General features: G+C 42.1%; 1 protein-coding gene across 2 annotated transcripts in view; it reads right to left on the bottom strand.

Moving 5' to 3' along the window:
• The window catches only part of stat6 (signal transducer and activator of transcription 6, interleukin-4 induced), a 65,827-nt gene that overhangs the window by 18,714 nt on the left and 27,817 nt on the right, over positions 1–19,296 (bottom strand). For both annotated transcript variants that reach the window (XM_039010457.1, XM_039010458.1), the window contains 5 exons: positions 19,024–19,213; positions 13,309–13,418; positions 12,817–12,965; positions 8,011–8,127; positions 6,717–6,893 (listed from right to left, as the gene is read on the bottom strand). In XM_039010457.1, the coding sequence (XP_038866385.1) occupies positions 6,717–6,893; positions 8,011–8,127; positions 12,817–12,965; positions 13,309–13,418; positions 19,024–19,213 (743 nt within the window). The remainder of the gene's footprint in view (positions 1–6,716; positions 6,894–8,010; positions 8,128–12,816; positions 12,966–13,308; positions 13,419–19,023; positions 19,214–19,296) is intronic.

Raw genomic sequence — 19,296 nt, 5'->3', positions numbered from 1 at the left:
TGTACCTGTGAATGTATTTCAAGGTCTACCTTCAAACTCAGTGCCTCTTTGCTTGACATCATGGGAAAATCTAAAGAAATCAGCCAAGACCTCAGAAAATAATTGTAGACCTCCACAAGTCTGGTTCATCATTGGGAGCAATTTCCAAACGCCTGAAGGTACCACGTTCATCTGTACAAACAATAGCATGCAAGTATAAACACCATGGGACCACGCAGCCGTCATACCGCTAAGGGAGGAAACGTGTTCTGTCTCCTAGAGATGAACGTACTTTGGTGCAAAAAGTGCAAGTCAATCCCAGAACAACAGCAAATGACCTTGTGAAGATGCTGGAGGAAAGAGGTACAAAAGTATCTATATCCACAGTAAAACGAGTCCTACATTGACATAACCTGAAAGGCCGCTCAGCATGGAAGAAGCCACTGCTCCAAAACCGCCATAAAAAAGCCAGCCTACGGTTTGCAACTGCACATGAGGACAAAGATCGTACTTTTTGGAGAAATATCCTCTGGTCTGATGAAACAAAAATAGAACTGTTTGGCCATAATGACCATAGTTTTGTTTGGAGGAAAAAGGGGGATGCTTGCAAGCCGAAGAACACCATCCCAACCGTGAAGCATGGGGGTGGCAGCATCATGTTCTGGGGGTGCTTTTCTGCAGGAGGGACTGGTGCACTTCACAAAATAGATGGCATCATGAGGGAGGAAAATTATGTGAATGTATTAAAGCAACATCTCAAGACATCAGTCAGAAAGTTAAAGCTTGGTCGCAAATGGGTCTTCCAAATGGACAATGACCCCAAGCATACTTCCAAAGTTGTGGAAAATGGCTTAAGGACAACAAAGTCAAGGTATTGGAGTGGCCATCACAAAGCCCTGACCTCAGTAGTACCCAGCGTTGTACGAGATCTTCAGTTTCTTGGCATTTTCTCGCATGGTATAGCCTTAATTTCTCAGAACAAGAATAGACTGACGAGTTTCAGAAGAAAGTTCTTTGTTTCTGGCCATTTTGAGCCTGTAATCGAACCCACAAATGCTGATGCTCCAGATACTCAACTAGTCTAAACAAGGCCAGTTTTATTGCTTCTTTAAATCAGGACAACAGTTTTCAGCTGTGCTAACATAATTGCACAAGGGTTTCCTAATGATCAATTAGCCTTTTAAAATGATAAACTTGGATGAGCTAACACAACGTGCCATTGGAACACAGGGGTGATGGTTGCTGATAATGGGCCTCTGTACGCCTATTTTTCATTATTATTTTTATTTCACCAGGTAGGCAAGTTGAGAACAAGTTCTCATTTACAATTGCGACCTGGCCAAGATAAAGCAAAGCAGTTCGACACATACAACAAGACAGAGTTACACATGGAGTAAAACAAACATACAGTCACTAATACATTTGAAAAATAAGTCTATATACAATTTGAGCAAATGAGGTGAGATAAGGGAGGTAAAGGGAAAAAAAAGGCCATGGTGGCGAAGTAAATACAATATAGCAAGTAAAACACTGGAATGGCCTAATGCCTATGTAGAAAATCCATTAAAAAATCAGCCGTTTCCAGCTACAATAGTCATTTACAACATTAACAATGTCTACACTGTATTTCTGATCATTTTGATGTTATTTTGATGGACAAAAATGTGCTTGGCAAACTCAGCCTCAAGTCTTCTTGGGTATGACGCTTCAAGCTTGGCACACCTGTATTTGGGGAGTTTCTCAATCTTCTCTGCAGATGCTCTCAAGCTCTGTCAGGTTGGATGGGGAGTGTCGCTGTATAGTTATTTTCAGGTCTCTCCAGAGATGTTCAAGTCCGGGCTCTGTCTGGGCCACTCAAGGACATTCAGAGATTTGTCCCGAAGCCACTCCTGTGTTGTCTTGGCTTTATGCTTAGCGTCATTGTAGTGTTGGAAGGTAAACCTTCGCCCCAGTCTGAGGTCCTGAGCGCTCTGGAGCAAGTTTTAATCAAGGATCTCTCAGTACTTTGCTCTGTTCACTTTTCCCTCGATCCTGACAAGTCTCCCAGTCCCTGCCGCTGGAACACATCCCCACAGCATGATGCTGCCACCACAATGCTTCACCGTAGGGATTGTGCCAGGTTTCATCCAGACTTGACGCTTGGCATTCAGGCCAAATAGTTCAATCTTGGTTTGTCAAACCAGAGAATCTTGTTTCTCATAGTCAGAGTCCTTTAGGTGCCTTTTGGCAAACTCCAAGCGGGCTGTCATGTGCCTTTTAATGAGGAATGGCTTCCGTCTGTCCACTCGACCATAAAGGCCTGATTGGTGGAGTGTGCAGAGATGGTTGTCCTTCTGAAAGGGTCCCCCATCTTCACAGAGGAACTCTGGAGCTCTGTCAGAGTGACCATCGGGTTCTTGGTCACCTCCCTGAGCAAGGCCCTTCGCCCGATTGCGCAGTTTGGCCAGCTCTTGGTGGTTGCAAACTTCTTCCATTTCAAAATGATAGAGGCCACTGTGGTCTTGGGGACCTTAAATGCTGCAGAAATGTTTTGGTATTCTTCCCCAGATCTGTGCATCGACACAATCTATGGACAATTCCTTCGACCGCATGGCTTGGTTTTTGGTCTGACATGCACTGTCAACTGTGGGACGTTATATAGACAGGTGTGCGCCTTTCCAAATCATGTCCAATCAATTTAATTGACCACAGGTGGACTCCAATCAAGTTGGAGAAACATCTCAAGGATGATCAATGGAAACAGGATGCACCTGAGCTCAATTTCGAGTCTCATAGCAAAGGGTCTGAATACTTATGTAAAATAAGATATCTGTTTTCATTTATAATACATTTGCTAAAAAATCTAAAAACCTGTTTTCGCTTTGTCGTTATGGGATATTGTGTGTAAAAGCAATATGTTTCTTGCCCATTATGTATTTATCAGAGTATTGTGTGTAGATTGATGAGGAACATTTTTATTTAATCCATTTTAGAATAAGGTTGTAACGTAATAAAATGTGGAAAAAGGGAAGGGGTCTGAATACTTTCCGAATGTACTGTATATCGATGTGTGCCCGATGCCGCCCCTCATCTCTGATTCTCTGCTGGGCGTGCAATATCACATGTGCCTATAGGCTATTCTGTGTGCTCAAACAAATTATCCATAGCCTATACACTATAGGCTACAAAGTGCATGCTCAGAGAAGCAGAGAGCAGTTATATTGCTAAGAAAATGTTCTTCCTTCCCGAGTCTGATGGGATGGTGTAAATAAAACTAGGCTGCGTTACACACTGCAATGGATATTCCGGCCCAGCCCCGGCCTGCTCTGCTCTTGCTGATCAAAATGTATTTTTGTGCTGCCTTACCAATGCTACAGTAGCAGTTCAAGAGGAGAGTCAAAGAACTCTTCTGAAATGTATTTTTGATAAGGCCAAGTCCAGAACACGAACTAGTCTATGTTCTGTTCAGTTTGAGAAGGAGAGCGCGAAGATGAGGAGGACCGGAGGTCAACTTTGATAGTTTGCTACTATTATAATTGATTTTAATAAAAACAATATGTTTCTTGCACATTATGTATTTATCAGAGTTATTGACCTCACAATAAGCCAGATTCGAGTTACATTTTTGTGCTGAAAATTAAAGCAGCAGCCGGGGCACAATCAATCGGAAATGGACAGCTCATGATGCTGAAAGTAGGCAAATTCGAGTAGGCATAATTCATTTCAACCATCTTCCTTTTAATTAGACTTTACTTACAACAAGAGGGCTTTGTGTTGACCCTATTTATTTGACATGAAGAAATAAGAGGTAGGTCTATCTGTTTGGAAGATTATATTAGGCTATAGGCTGCTATATCAAATCAAAGTTTATTTGTCACGTGCGCCGAATACAACAGTGAAATGCTTACTTACAGGACCTAACCAAATTTTGGTGCAATTTTTAGGTAAAAAATAGTATTAGGTGAACAATAGATAAGTAAAGAAATAAAAACAACAGTAAAAAGACAGTGAAAAATAACAGTAGCGAGGCTATATACAGGCACCGGTTAGTCGGGCTAATTGAGGTAGTATGTACATGTAGGCATGGTTAAAGTGACTATGCATATATGATAAACAGAGAGTAGCAGTAGTGTAAAAGAGGGGTTTGTGGGTGGTGGGCGTTGGGACACAATGCAGATAGTCCAGGTAGCCAATGTGCGGGGGCACCGGTTAGTCGGGCTAATTGAGGTAATATGTACATGAATGTATAGTTAAAGTGACTATACATATATGATTAACAGAGAGTAGATTTGTCTGACAATTTCTCCACCCACCATGCACTCTTTAAATAGTCTAGCTCCGTGTCAGTGAAGGGCTGTCAAATTAAAACCAGGACTTGAATTGAGGGGGTATGAGAAGGTATGCCATAAGCCTACCTTTTACTAAAGAAACTGGCTAAAAGCACAGGCCTACCCATTGTTGGCTTAAGATTTTGAAAAAAACTAAACGGATCCGATTGAATAAAGTGATCTACAACATTGCTTTGGTCCGTGATGCTTTATGCTAGAAACAAGGAAAGATGTGAATCCAATGTATATGGGGATATCATTGTTTAGTTTCTTTGACATTCAGAGGCTGCTCTACAACTTTTTATAGCTGAGGAGAGAAGAAATTGACTTTGCTTGGGAAGTAAACTAATTCTGTCACTATCAATTGATTAAGCTATTTGGAACAGTTTCTAAAACGGCATATCTAAGGCTCTGGTCTGTCCAAGAAGTGAGTAAATGGTAGACATGTTCTCTGCTATCCACTTTGTTTTAATTATTATTTTGGGTATAGGGGACTTGTTTTCTTTTAAGCTTCCCGGGAGGGTTTGCTGAAGGGAGGGTCATCCATTTTCATTCCAGAGATGTCAGATTTTCTCCACGTAACCCTTATTATAAGTAAGGTTAACTCTCTAATCAGATTGAGAGAAGACTCTTTTTTGGCCATCTTGTCATGGGTTTACAATCTATTTTAGTTTGTATGCATTCTATCTAAGTGACTGAGTGGGCTAAGTGTAATCAAGTAATAGAGGAAGCCAAATGTTAGCAGACAAATATGTAAACAAAGAAATAGCCAATATTAAATTTGTTTGAGGAAGTTAATTTAACTTCCTCAATCCAAAATTTCCCACTGGTGAAAAATGATGTAGACTACTAAACGACATTTGGCAAGAGCTTTTGACCAATTCAGACCAATTCAACTTTATAGCTTTTCTCTACCTTCTGATCACAAACCATGCCATGGCTTTCCTGGGTCCGGGACAACAATGCTTCATGTCTCATACAGTGGGTATGTGTTACACAGTGGATGGAAATAGATGTAATTGTGATTTTTTTTTGTGTGTGTGATTGATCTACGCAAAATACTCAAAGTAAAAAGTGAATTCCATTTTTTTTCTTACAAATTAAATCACAAAAATATAGTCGTTGCATAAGTATTCACCCCCTTTCTTTAGGCAAGCCTAAATTTCACACAGGAGTCAAATGTGGCTTAACAAATCACATAAATTGACATGATTTTTGAATGACTAACTCTTTCACTGTCCCCCATACATACAACATACATAAGGTCCCTAAGAAAAGAAGAATACAAATATACAGAATAAAAATATTCCGAAACATGCATACTGTTTGCAACAAGGCACTAAAGTAATACTGCAACAACAACAACAACACAACAGAGGAATACACTTTTTGGCCTAAATGTAAAACCTTAAGTTTGGGGCAAATCCAACATAACACATCACTGAGTAACTACCTCCTTATTTTCAAGCAGGGTGATGGCTGCATCATGATATGGGTATGCTTGACATCGGCAAAGACTGGGGAGTTTTTCAGGATAAAAATAAATGAGATGGAGCTAAGCACAGGCACAAAACTAGAGGAAAACCTGCTTCAATCTGTTTTAAGCCAGACACTGGGAGAGGAATTCATCTTTCAGCAGGACAATAACCTATAACACAAGGCCAAATCTACATTGGACTTGCTTACCAAGAAGACATTGAATGTCCCTGAGTGGTCAAGTTACAGTTATAATTTAAATCTCCTTGAAAATCTATGGCAAGACCCCAACACCTTGACAGAGCTTGAAAAATGTTGAAAAGATTCATAAGCAAATATTGCACAATCCAGGTGGGCAAAGCTCTTAGAGACTTACCCAAGAAGTCTCCCAGCTCTAATCACTGCCAAAGGTGTTTCTAACCTGTATTGACTTAGGGGGTGAATACTTATTTAATCAAGGTAAATAAGTGTTTTATTTTTCCTCCACTTTGATTATGTTCTGTAAATCATGGACAAAAAGGTAGCCTAGCGGTTAAAAGCGTTGGGCCAGTAACCGGATGTTTGCTGGTTCGAATCCCCGAGCTGACTAGGTGAAAATGTGCCCTTGAGCAAAGCACTTAACCCTAATTGCTCCTGTAAGTTGCTTTGGATAAGTGTCTGCTAAATGACTCCAATGTAAAAAAGACAATTAAATCCATTTTAATCCCACTCTGTAACACAATAAAATGTGAAGAAATCCACGGGGTGAAAATGTATGATACCCACTGTAGTTCAGCAAGTCAGTAGTGATGCAAACTTAACCATCCACCACAGTGTTTTTCAACATCCGGTCTGCTGATGGAAGCAGTCACAGGAAGAAGGACCATAACATACTGGTCCCAACACAAAAAATACTGTAGCTTGCCTGTCCCCGGTACAAAAAAAGGTTGAGAAGTACTCCACTACATCACTGACCTGGGTACGCTGCCCAGCTGTCCGAGGTTCCTAGCCTGGGCCTCAGTGATGATCTGGGCCTTGAAGAGGACTGGTTTTCCGGGTGCCACCTTCTCCCCCAGCAGGTAGCGCACTGTGGTGGAGAACTTAGACTGGGTCTTAATCACCTGGGGAGGCTGCTTGTCCACCATCAGGGAGCTGCAACCATAGAAATAGAGTTAGTAGAATGATCAATGGGTCTGTGATGTGTGGACTGGTAGCCATAATGTCCCCCCACCAGAGAGCTGCAACAGCATAGCACAGGAGAGGAAACATGACTTAGTAAAATGAGTCAGTAGTGTGCTGGTATGTCCGCACTACTTAAGGTTTTTAAAGGAATGGGGTACTTGTCTGGGGAAACATTGTCGATTCAGAGCATTTCCTGAAAAAGGGAAAATAACACCCAAACATGATATGACCAGCAACAACAATATGACTCAGGCATAACACTATGTGTTAGAAAGGCCCTCCCACTGCCCAAACTGGTTGAATCAACGTTGTTTTCATGTCATTTCAACAACAAAAAAATCTATGTGACGACATTGAATAAACATGGAAAACTGAGTGAATTTACAAAAAGTCATCAATGTAAAAGGAATTTACTGTAAAAAAAAAGAAGATCCAACTTTAATATATTTGTTGATTGCACGTTGAATTCATGTTAGTTGACAACTCAATCAAATGTAAATCAAAAGTAGATGTTGAACTGACATCTGTGTCCAGTGGGCTGGCTGACTGGCAGGTCATAAAGGGAGGGACAACGTTAAGTCAAGTGGGTTCCAGCAGGGCCTACAAAAACGGTTTGTTTGGTTTTCAAACTGAAGACATTTCAGTGAAGGCAAATTAGTTTTCTAATACATAATACCACGACATTAACGAATTAGATCACTATCAAACATATCAAGAAAACACAAAACGGTGTTTTAATAATCCTACAGTTTGGGTTGAAAGCACAGTCAATGAGGGATGAGGGACTAAGATTAGTTTTTACTGTCTGTTTCCACAGAAATTTGATTTGCGTCTTTAAAACTCCATACAGGACATATACTTTCTCATGGACAGATTACGTAAACATAAATGGTACCACAATTTTAGTTCTGGGTTAACCAAGATTACAGGACAATACAACATACAAAGCATAGAGGACAGGGGATTTACTAGGGGACTATGCAAGTGAACATAGAACTAACAGCATTCCATATAGTGCACTAGTATTTAAACCAGTCTTATTTGCCCTTTTCATAAGTAGCACACTATTATAGGCAACACAACCGACCTCTGGATTAGAGTTTGCAGCAGACGTCCCAGTCTCTCTTGCAGCTCTGGGATTGGCTCCCCGGCCAGCATCACTTCCTGTCTCAACTTCCCGTTCACCCCCAGGAGTTGTTCACACCTCGAAGAGGAAGAGATAGGGTGTTAAATTCATCAGAGAGAAGGGGGAGGGAGAGAGAGAGAAAGAGAGATGTAAAACACCAAATAATGCATGCAGAGCAGAATTAGGCCAATACCCACTAATTATCAAAAACCAGAAGAGCCGTTAAATTCTATAACCACCTAAAAGGAAGCAATTCACAAATCTTCCATAACAAAGCCATCAAAGAGCCAGAGAGATGAACCTGGAGAAGCGTCCCCTAAGCAAGCTGGTCCTGGGGCTCTGTTCACAAACACAAACAGACCCCACAGAGCCCCAGGACAGCAACACAATTAGACCCAACCAAATCATGAGAAAACAAAAAGATAATTACTTGACACATTGGAAAGAACTAACAAAACATTGAGCAAACTAGAATGCTATTTGGCCCTAAACAGAGAGTACACAGTGGCAGAATATTTGACCACTATAACTGACCCAAACTTAAGGAGAGCTTTGACTATGTACCGACTCAGTGAGCATAGCCTTGCTATTGAGAAAGGCTGCCGTAGGCAGACCTGGCTCTCAAGAGAAGACAGGCTATGTGCACACTGCCCATAAAATTAGGTGAAATCTGAGCTGCACTTCCTATCCTCCTGCCAAATGTATGACACATATTTCCCCCAGATTACACAGATCCTCAAAGAATTCAAAAACAAACCCAATTTTGATAAACTCTCATATCTACTGGGTGAAATACCAGTGTGCCATAACAGCAGCAATATGTGTAACCTGTTGCCACAAGAAAGGGGAAAAAAGTGAAGAACAAACACCATTGTAAATATAACCCATATTTATGTTTATTTATTTTCCCTTTTGTACTTATTATTTCCCTTTTGTACTTCATTATTTGCACATCGTTACAACACTGTTTATAGACATAATATGACATTTGAAATGTCTTTATTCTTATGGGTGAGTGTAATGTTTACTGATCATTTTTTATGTTAAATTCACTTAGATTTATTAGCTACTTTGCTTTGACAATGTTAACATATGTTTCCCATGTCATTAAAGCCTTTGAATTGAACTGAGACAGAGGGGGGAGGGAGGGATAGTGAGAGAGGGGGGGAATGGAGGTAGGAGAGAGGGGGGGAGAAATGACAGAAGGTCACAAAGCAATGTTACACTTCAAATCGTGCATCTGCAAACATATACAAATGTTGATGTGTGTCATAATTGATTAGACAAACCAGTCATTCACAGAGGATTAACCTTTACAGGCAGTTTGCATAAAAAGGCTCTCATATTCAAACACGACAATCTGAAACTTGAGTCTTCATTTGTATATGTGTTTACCCATAGGCTTTAGCTGTTTAATAGTCATTTGCCTAGAGAAGTTGTTTTATATGGATGAATGCAGTCGGATACGCGTGCGCATGGAGGTGGGGGGGGGCGGGGACATGTGTCTCGGCGGCTGGGCATGTGTCTGCTTGTCCGTGCGTATGGACAGGGTAGCATGGCTCCTCAGGTATCTGAACATCTTTGTGGTATGGTTGACTGTTTACGGGTAGCCTATGTGAGTAAAGCTCTATGTATATGAAGGGATGCTGTTGTTATGCATACAGTGGCAAGAAAAAGTATGTGGACCCTTTGGAATTACCTGGATTTCTGCATAAATTGGTCATAAAATGTGATCTGATCTTCATCTAAGTCACAACAATAGGCAAACACAGTGTGCTTAAACTAATAACACACAAATTATTGTATTTTTCTTGTCTATATTGAATAAATAATTTAAACATTCACAGTGTAGGTTGGAAGAAGTATGTGAACCCCTTGGATAATGACTTCTCCAAAAGCTAATTGGAGTCAAGTGTCAGCTAACCGGGAGTCCAATCAATGAGACGAGATTGGAGATGTTGGTTAAAGTTACCCTGCCCTATAAAAAACATTCGCAAAATTTGAGTTAGCTATTCACAAGAAGAAGAGCCTGATGTGAATCATACCTCGAACAATCGAGATCTCAGAAGAGCTAAGATTAAGAATTTGCAAGTTGACTTGCATAAAGCTGGAAAGGGTTACAAAAGTATCTCTAAAAGCCTTGATGTTCATCAGTCCATGGTAAGATAAATTGTCTATAAATGGAGAATGTTCAGCACTGTTGCTACTCTCACTAGAAGTGGCCATCCTGCAAAGATGACTGCAAGAGCACAGTGCAGAATGCTCAATGAGGTTAAGAAGGATCCTGGAGTGTCAACTAAAGACTTACAGAAATCTCTGGAACATGCTAACATCTCTGTTGACGAGTCTACGATACATAAAACACTAAACAAGAATGGTGTTCATGGGAGGACACCACAGAAGAAGCCAATGCAAAGTTAGTTACTTTAAGGAGCAGTTCTCTCTGTGGGTTTAACCCAAGAAGTTCTGGAAAATGGTTAAAGACCTGGAGAATATACCCAACCCTCCTCATCACAGCTGCCCATGTCCCTTAATGTTGATGATATGGTTGTTACTGACAAGGAGCACATGGCTGAGCTCTAATCACCAGTTCATTAAGTCAGAGGTTGGACGTCTGTTGGATGTCCAAGATTTCCACATCTCCCACCCCTTCTAATGTGACTATCCCTGATGCTCCTCCCTCTTTTTCCCCTGCCCCGCTACAAAGTTTTTCCCTGCAGGCGATCACTGAGTCCGAGGTGCTAAAGGAGCTCCTTAAACTTGACCCCCAAAAAACATTTGGTTCAGATGGTTTAGACCCTTTGTTATTTAAGGTTGCTGCCCCTATCATCGCCAAGCCTATTTTTAACCTGTCTCTCCTCTCTGGGGAGGTTCACATTGCTTGGAAAGTAGCCACAGTGCATCCTTTATTTAAAGGGGGAACTCAAGCTGATTCTAACTGTTTTAGGCCAACTTCCATTTTGCCCTGTTAATCAAAAGTGTTGGAAAAACTTGTCAATAATCAACTAACTGGCTTTCTTGATGTCTATAGTATTCTCTCGGTATGCAATCTGGTTTCCGCTCAGGTTATGGATGTGTCACTGCAACCTTAAAGGTCCTAAATGATGTCACCATTGCCCTTGATTCTAAGCAATGTTGTGCTGCTATTTTTATTGACTTTGCCAAAGCTTTTGATACAGTAGACCATTCCATTCTTGTGGGCCGGCTAAGGAGTATTGGTGTCTCTGACGGGTCTTTGGCCTGGTTTTCAAACTACCTCTCTCAAAGAGTGCAGTGTATAAAGTCAGACAATGCTGTCTCAGCCACTGCCTCTCACCAAGGGGGTACCCCAAGGCTCGATCATAGGCCCCACGCTCTTCTCAATTTACATCAACAACGTAGCTCAAGCAGTAGGAAGCTCTCATCCATTTATATGCAAAAAACACAACGTCTTATACTCAGCTGGCCCCTCTCCGGATTTTGTGTTAAACGCTCTACAACAAAGTGTTCTTAGTGTCCAACAAGCTTTCTCTGCCCTTAATCTTGTCTTGATTAACAAAACAAAGGTCATGCAGTTTGGTAAGAAGAATGTCCCTCTCCCCACCGGTGTGATTACTACCTCTGAGAGTTTAGAGCTTGAGGTAGTCACCTCATACAAGTACTTGGAAGTATGGCTAGATGGTACACTGCCCTTCTCTCAGCACATATCAAAGCTGCAGGCTAAGGTTAAATCTAGACTTGGTTTCCTCTATCGTAATTGCTCCTCTTTCATCACAGCTGCTAAACTAACCCTGATTCAGATGACCATCCTACCCATACTAGATTACGGAGACTTAATTTATAGATTGGCAGGTAAGGGTTCTCTCAAGCAGCTAGATGTTCTTTACCATTCGGCCATCAGATTTGCCACCAATGCTCCTTATAGGACACATCACTGCACTCTATACTCCTCTGTAAACTGGTCATCTCTGTATACCCGTTGCAAGACCCACTGGTTGATGCTTATTTATAAAACCCTCTTAGGCCTTACTCCTCCCTATCTGAGATACCTACTGCAGCCCCCATCCTCCACATACAACACCCGTTCTGCCAGTCACATTCTGTTAAAGGTTCTAAAAGCACACACATCCCTGAGTCGCACCACTTTTCAGTTCGCTGCAGCTAGCGACTGGAACGAGCTGCAAAAAACACTCAAACTGGACGGTTTTGTCTCCATCTCTTCATTCAAAGACTCAATCATGGACACTCTTACTGACAGTTGGGGCTGCTTTGCGTGATGTATTGTTGTCTCTATCTTCTTGCCCTGTGCTGTTGTCTGTGCCCAATAATGTTTGTACCATGTTTTGTGCTGCTACCATGTTGTGCTGCTGCCATGTTGCTACCATGCTGTTGTCATGTTGTGTTGAAACCATGCTGTGTTTTCATGTGTTGCTGCCATGCTATGTTGTCGTCTTAGGTCTCTCTTTATGTAGTGTTGTCTCTCTTGTCGTGATGTGTGTTTTGTCCTATATATATTTTATTTAAATCCCAGCCTCCATCCCTGTAGGAGGCCATTTGCCTTCTGGTAGGCTGTCATTGTAAATAAGAATTTGTTCTTAACTGACTTGCCTAGTTAAATAAATGATGTCTGAGTGTTGGCGTCTGTCTGTGTGTAAATTTAAATAACAAGAAAATAGTGCCATCTGGTTTGCTTAATATAAGGAATTTTATGTATAGCATTTGCTTTTACTCAAGTATGACAAATGAATATGTTTTCCACCACTGCACACACACGCGCGCAGGCCTCACCACGTCTGCAGAGGGCTGAGGTTGTCATCGAAGGGGTGTCCAATAGTAGCTTGATGCTGTTCCCACCTCCAGGCTTTGATCCTGCTGATCAGACGAGACTGACACTTCTCCAGACTAGACACTGCCTCCTGGAGCAGCTGGACACGCTTCTGCAAACAGACACATGCACACACACGAACACACATACGCACACATAGTTTAGCTTATAGAGAGAGAGTTATGCAGAGAAAGGCAAACACAGATTACAGTACTGGGAAACTCCGACCTCAGGGAGACAAACAGTTCATACAGGGAGAGACAAACAAAACTAGTTTAGATGGCCCTCCGGCCATAGAGATCCACTTAGAGTATAGGTGTAGCAGGGTCATGTTCAGAAGGGCACACTGTAGCAAAATGTTTTAGACAACTTCAGGTATAGTCTCTCATGACAGATGTAACAATAGCAGGCTCACACGTGAGAACAACAATTGTGTGTGTTACGTAATAGCTTACCTTGGCTATGACTTGGCCATTGTACTCATGCTGTTTGATGTTAGTCTGGAGTTTGGTGACTTCTGACATGCTGGGGTCCATCCCATTGGTCTGGGTCTGCTGGAGAGTGCCTGTCACCCAATTAAATGTAACATTTATTTATTTTATTGGGCCGTTTACACATGCAGCCAAATGTGGATATTTTTTCCACTAATTGGTCTTTTGACCAACCACATCAGATATTTTCACATCAGTTCTTTTCCAGAGCTGATCTGATTGGTCAAAAGACCAATTAGTGAACAGAATTTGCCATGCTGTGTAAACGCAGTCAAAGTAGCCTTGTCCGAGACAGAATGGCCCATAAGTCAGGAGCATATCTCCTGTTCCTATAGCGTGAGGCACAAGTCAGGGGAGGCGACTGCCCCCTCTCACTGAAGCCAAGGAAGTTCAAGGACGACTGCGGTACTGCAAGCATTGTTAGCAGAAAACAGGATCCCCATTATTGTGAATGGAAAAATTACTATCTTCATGGTTAATCTTAGTGTAAAAAAGAAATAAAAATTGAAGACAATCATGGTACCAATAATTGCTTCTAACACACCAGATGTATGTCCTTGAACCGATTATTTTAAAATTGTGCACAGAAGAAGTTATAAGGATAATTTAGTTGCTTATTGCAGCCTGCAGTAACCCGGTCGGCCTTCAAATTGAGTTACTCAATGAGAGGGGGCAGCACTGAGCTAGCCTGCAACTTCACTTCCTGGAGAAGCTCAACTGTGCATGTTATGTCTCCATGAGACGCCATCTTAACCGACTTAATTTGGCTTAAATGCGCTATTGAGGAATTAATGGAATTAATGGTGTCATTTGATCAATGGCTTTGTCCAATCATATATACAGTCATTGGTACTAGTACACCCCCTAAACAGGATGCTAGTCTGTCGCAGGGCCTTGGAGGAAAATAATGCACACTGGGCCTCATTTCAACTAGACACAGAATAAAATGGCTGTGTTTACACAGGCATCCCAATTTTGATCTTCTACTCAATTATTGGTAAAAGATCTGATCTGATTGGTCAAAGGCCAATTATTGGCAAAAGATCACAATTGGGCTGTCTGTGTAAACACAGCCTAAGTCCGCCATGAGCTCAGGGCCCATATTCACAAAGTGTTTCAGAACAGGAGTGCTTTTTAGAATAAGATCCCATGGACAGTGAGGGACCTGATCCAAGATCAGCACTCCTACTCTGAGATACTTAATGAATACTGGCCCAGCTCTCTGTTCCCAGTCTCTCAGCAACAGGGAGTTCCTTCCTATATTTTATGTCTGCTAAAGTCATCAGGCAACAATGTACTCTATGTATCCTGGGAGATATTCAAAAGCTAGTCAAAAGCTCTGTCTTTCCCTCTCTCTGGCTATGAAAAGCCAACTGACATTTACTCCTGAGGTGCTGACCTGTTGCACCCACTATAACCACTGTTATTTGACCCTGCTGGTCATCTATGAATGTTTGAACATCTTGAAGAACGATCTGGCCTTAATGGCCATGTACTCTTATAATCTACACTGGCACAGCCAGAAGGGGACTGACTGGCCACCCCTCAGAGCCTGGTTCCTCTACATCAGTGGTTCCCAAACTTTTTATAGTCCCGTACCCTTTCAAACATTCAACCTCCAGGTGCGTACCCCCTCTAGCACCAGGGTCAGCTCACTCTCAAATGTTGTTTTTTGCCATCATTGTAAGCCAGCCACACACACTAAACAATACATTTATTAAACATAAGAATGAGTGTGAGTTTTTGCCACAACCCGGCTCGTGGGAAGTGACAAAAAGCTCTTCATTTAGCCATCTTACATATAAAACCTTATTTGTTCATCAAAAATTGTGAATAACTTACCACAGGTTAATGAGAAGGGTGTGCTTGAAAGGATGCACATAACTCTGCAATGTTGTATTGGAGAGTCTCAGTCTTAAATCATTTTCCACACACAATCTGTGCCTGTATTTAGTTTTCATGCTAGTGAGGGCCAAGAATCCACTGTGGTTGCAAAGGGTATCAGTGTCTTAACAGCACGATGAATATAGTTGAATATAGTTGTGGAGAGTCCCTGTAATCCTAGATTCAGATCATTCAGGTGAGAAAAAACATCACCCAGATAGGCCAGTCGTGTGAAAAACTCATCATCATGCAAGCGGTCAGACAAGTGAAAATGATGGTCGGTAAAGAAAACTTTAAACTCATCTCTCAATAAAAAAAAACGTGTCAATACTTTGCCCCTTGATAAGCAGCGGAATTATGTTGTAAAAGCGTTGCATGGTTGCTGCCCATATCATTGCATAATGCAGAAAATACACAAGAGTTTTGCGCCATCAGTACAGATACCAACAAATCTTGACCACCAAAGTCCATTTGATGTCACAAAGCTGTCCAGTACTTTAAAAATATCCTCTCCTGTTGTCCTGGTTTCCAGTGGTTTGCAGAAGAGGATGTCTTCCTTAATTGACCCCCCATAAACGCAACGGACATCTACCAGGAGCTGTGCCAGGCCCACCACGTCTGTTGACTCATCCAGCTGTAACGGATAGAATTCACTGGCTTGTATGCGTAATTGTTTCAAAACATCTCCTGCCTTGTCACTGATGCGTTGTGAAACAGTGTTGTTTGATGAAGGCATTGTCTGGATAGTTTTGGCCTTTTCCCCCGGCATTGTCCCAGCCATATCCGCGGCAGCAGGAATATTTAAGTCCTCCGCAATAGTATGGGGCTTGCCTGTCCTAGCCACTCGGTAGCTCACCATATAAGACGCTTCGAGCCCCTTCTTATTAATGGTATCTGTTGCAGTTTATACATGTCTTACTACTCGAATGTCGTCTTAATTCTCGCTCCAAAAACTCCAGTGGCTTATTTTTCAAATTGACATGTTTCGTTTCAAAATGTTTGCGCAAGAGTGAAGGTTTCCTGCGAGAGAGTAAAGGTTAATGTGATTGGATGTTAATTATTACCTGTATTTGACATTGTGTTGTTATTTCGCTGAACACTAGATGGCTTAATTTGATTTTTGGCAGTGAGAAAAAAACATCACCCAAATGTATAGCCCCGTTGGAAAAGCTAAATGGACTGTTTGAAAATGTGTATTACATTTTTATTTGGCGTACCCCCAACGGCATTGGGAATAGTTTGGGAATAGCCGCTCTAGAGGTTCCTAGTTCCTAGTTTCCTGCCTTTCTAGGGAGTTTCTTAGCCAACATGCTTCTACATCTGCATTGCTTGCTCATTGGGGTTTTATGCTGGGTTCTGTATAACCATCTGCTGATGTAAAAAGGGCTTTATAAATACATGTGATTGATTGAACCATGTTTGGCTGTGAAAGCCATGATTTCCATTGTGGAAGACCCGTTTCATATGAATTGACTTAATCTTGACACCATAGGGATTACAAACTCTGCTACATCAAGCTGCTTCTACCATTGAATTTGAATAGAATGTGGTTGGCCAGGTTCTCAAACTAACAACAGTGAGGAATCTGGAATAAGAGTTGACCTTGGGGGTACAACTAAATTCCTCAGAATAACTATGAACCACATACACTACATGACCAAAAGTATGTAAACACCTGCTGGGCAATAATCTCATTCCAAAATCATGGGCATTAATATGGAGTTGGTTGTCACTTTGCTGCTATAACAGCCTTCCACCCTTCTGGGAAGGCTTTCCACAAATTGTTGGAACATTGCTGCGGGGACTTGCTTGCATTCAGCCACAAGAGCATTAGTGAGGTTGGGCACTGATGTTGGGCAATTAGGCCTGGCTTGCAGTTGGCGTTCCAATTCATCCCAAAGTTGTTCGATGGGGTTGAGGTCAGGGTTCTGTGTAGGCCAGTCAAGTTTTTCCACACCGATCTTGACAAACCATTTCTGTATGCACATTTCTTTGTGCACGAGGGCATTGTCATGCTGAAACAGGAAATGGCCTTCCTTAAACTGTTTCCACAAAGTTGGAAGCGTAGAATAGTCTAGAATGTCATTGTATGCTGTAGCGTTAAGATTTCCTTTAACTGGAACTAAGAGGCCTAGCTCGAACCACGAAAATCAGCCCCAGGCCATTATTCCTCCTCCAACCACCAAACTGTACAGTTGGCGCTATGCATTCGGGCAGGTACCCAGATTCGTCCGTCGGACTGCCAAATGGTGAAGCGTGATTCATCACTCCAGAGAACGCGTTTCCACTGCTCCAATGGCGGCAAGCTTTACACCACTCCAGCCGATGCTTGGCATTGCGCATGGTGATCTTACGCTTGTGTGCGGCTGCTCAGCCATAGAAACCCATTTCATGAAGCTCCAGACAAATAGTTATTGTGCTGACGTTGCTTCCAGAGGCAATTTGGAACTCGGTAGTGAGCGTTGCAACCGAGGACAGACGATTTTTACGAGCTACACGCTTCAGCACTCGCTGGTCCCGTTCTGTGAGCTTGTGTGGCCTACCACTTTGCAGCTGAGCCGTTGTTGCTCCTAGATGTTTTCACTTCACAATAACAGCACTTACAGCTGATCGGGGAAGCTGTAGCAGGGCAGAAATTTGACAAACTATCTCGTTGGAAAGGTGGCATCCTATGACGGTGCAATGTTGAAAGTTACTGAGCTCTTCAATACGGGCCATTCTACTGCCAATGTTTGTCTATGGAGATTTCATGGCTGTGTGCTCGATTTTACTGAAATAGCCAAATCCACTAATTTGAAGGGTTGTCCACATACATGTATTGTAGTTGACAAACTAGTCTGAGCATGAGTAATAATCCATACAGTATATTTAGGTTGTGTCCCAAATGGCAGCTATGGGTCCTGGTCAAAAGTAGTGCATATTATAAGGAATAGGGTGCCATATGGGGGCCAATTTGTCAGAACATTAAACCCAGATCAAAGAAGTATGTTGTGTTAAATTCTGTAGCTTCCATCCAGATTTGTATAGGTTCCAACTGGCTCAACTGGTAAATTGACAAAAAATGTATGTACTCAATATACAGTCTTTTTGGATAAAAGTGTCTGCTGAGTGGCATATAGGGACGAATCCTAACGTCCACTAAAGTCACATTTTACGTCACATCCCATAAAAGTCCATGCATGACTAAGGGGGAAATATTACTTAAAGACATGCTCCGGAAATTTAGCGACAACTATTTTTTCAACTTGGGCTGAATGTGTCAGTGTGTAGTTCATACATGCATAATCTACGAGCTGAATTACTGTTTTACCTCAATTAGCCACAAAATCCCTAGTTTAAAAGCGAGTGTTTACTAGAAGCTGTGCGGCACCATTTTCCCTACATTTCCTCCCACATGGACCAGCCCACTAGCAATTCGAGTTCCAGCCAATGAGATTCAGAACCTCGCTATTTAAGTGACAGCTAGCAAGATGCACAATGACGTGGTGCACATAATGTATGCACCCTTGACTGTAAGTCGATTTTTGATTAAAAACGTCTAAATGGGGCCACTTTTGGCTCGTGAGCGCTACTTTCAGAACTACTGGCTAAAAAGTATACAAAAGTACCAGAGAATCTCTTTATCCCCAGCCATCTCATGCCCCGGAATGGATTCATAGTTCTGCCTCACCCATAGCTATTTGCTATGCAAATGCTCAGCTCGAATTAGCATTGCGGCTAAGTGTGACATGTTTTGCTATGGGGAAATGCTAACTATTCCCCGTCTTAGTAATATGTGTCTTTGGTATTTCTCACCCTGCATGGACTCATAGTTCTGCCTCTCCCAGTTGAGCTCCTCCTGCAGCTGGTGGATCTGCTGTCTGCAGTCCTGGATCTCAAGCACCTTGAGCACAAGCAGGTCCACGTCCCTGGTGGGGGGGGCTGCAGCCATGGAATCCTGGGCTGGGGGTTGAGAGAAGAAGGCTAGGGCCGGGATCTGGGTAGACTGTGGAGGGGGAAGACAACGTATTAGAGGTGTGTCTGGTGGTGGGGGCAGAGCCCATGGGGTTCTGGGCTGGGTTGGGGCCA

Source organism: Salvelinus namaycush, chromosome 16, assembly GCF_016432855.1.
Source record: "Salvelinus namaycush isolate Seneca chromosome 16, SaNama_1.0, whole genome shotgun sequence".
Classification (NCBI taxonomy): Eukaryota; Metazoa; Chordata; class Actinopteri; order Salmoniformes; family Salmonidae; genus Salvelinus; species Salvelinus namaycush.
Note: the sequence above shows the minus strand (reverse complement) of the source record. Positions and strands in the feature narration are given on the sequence as shown.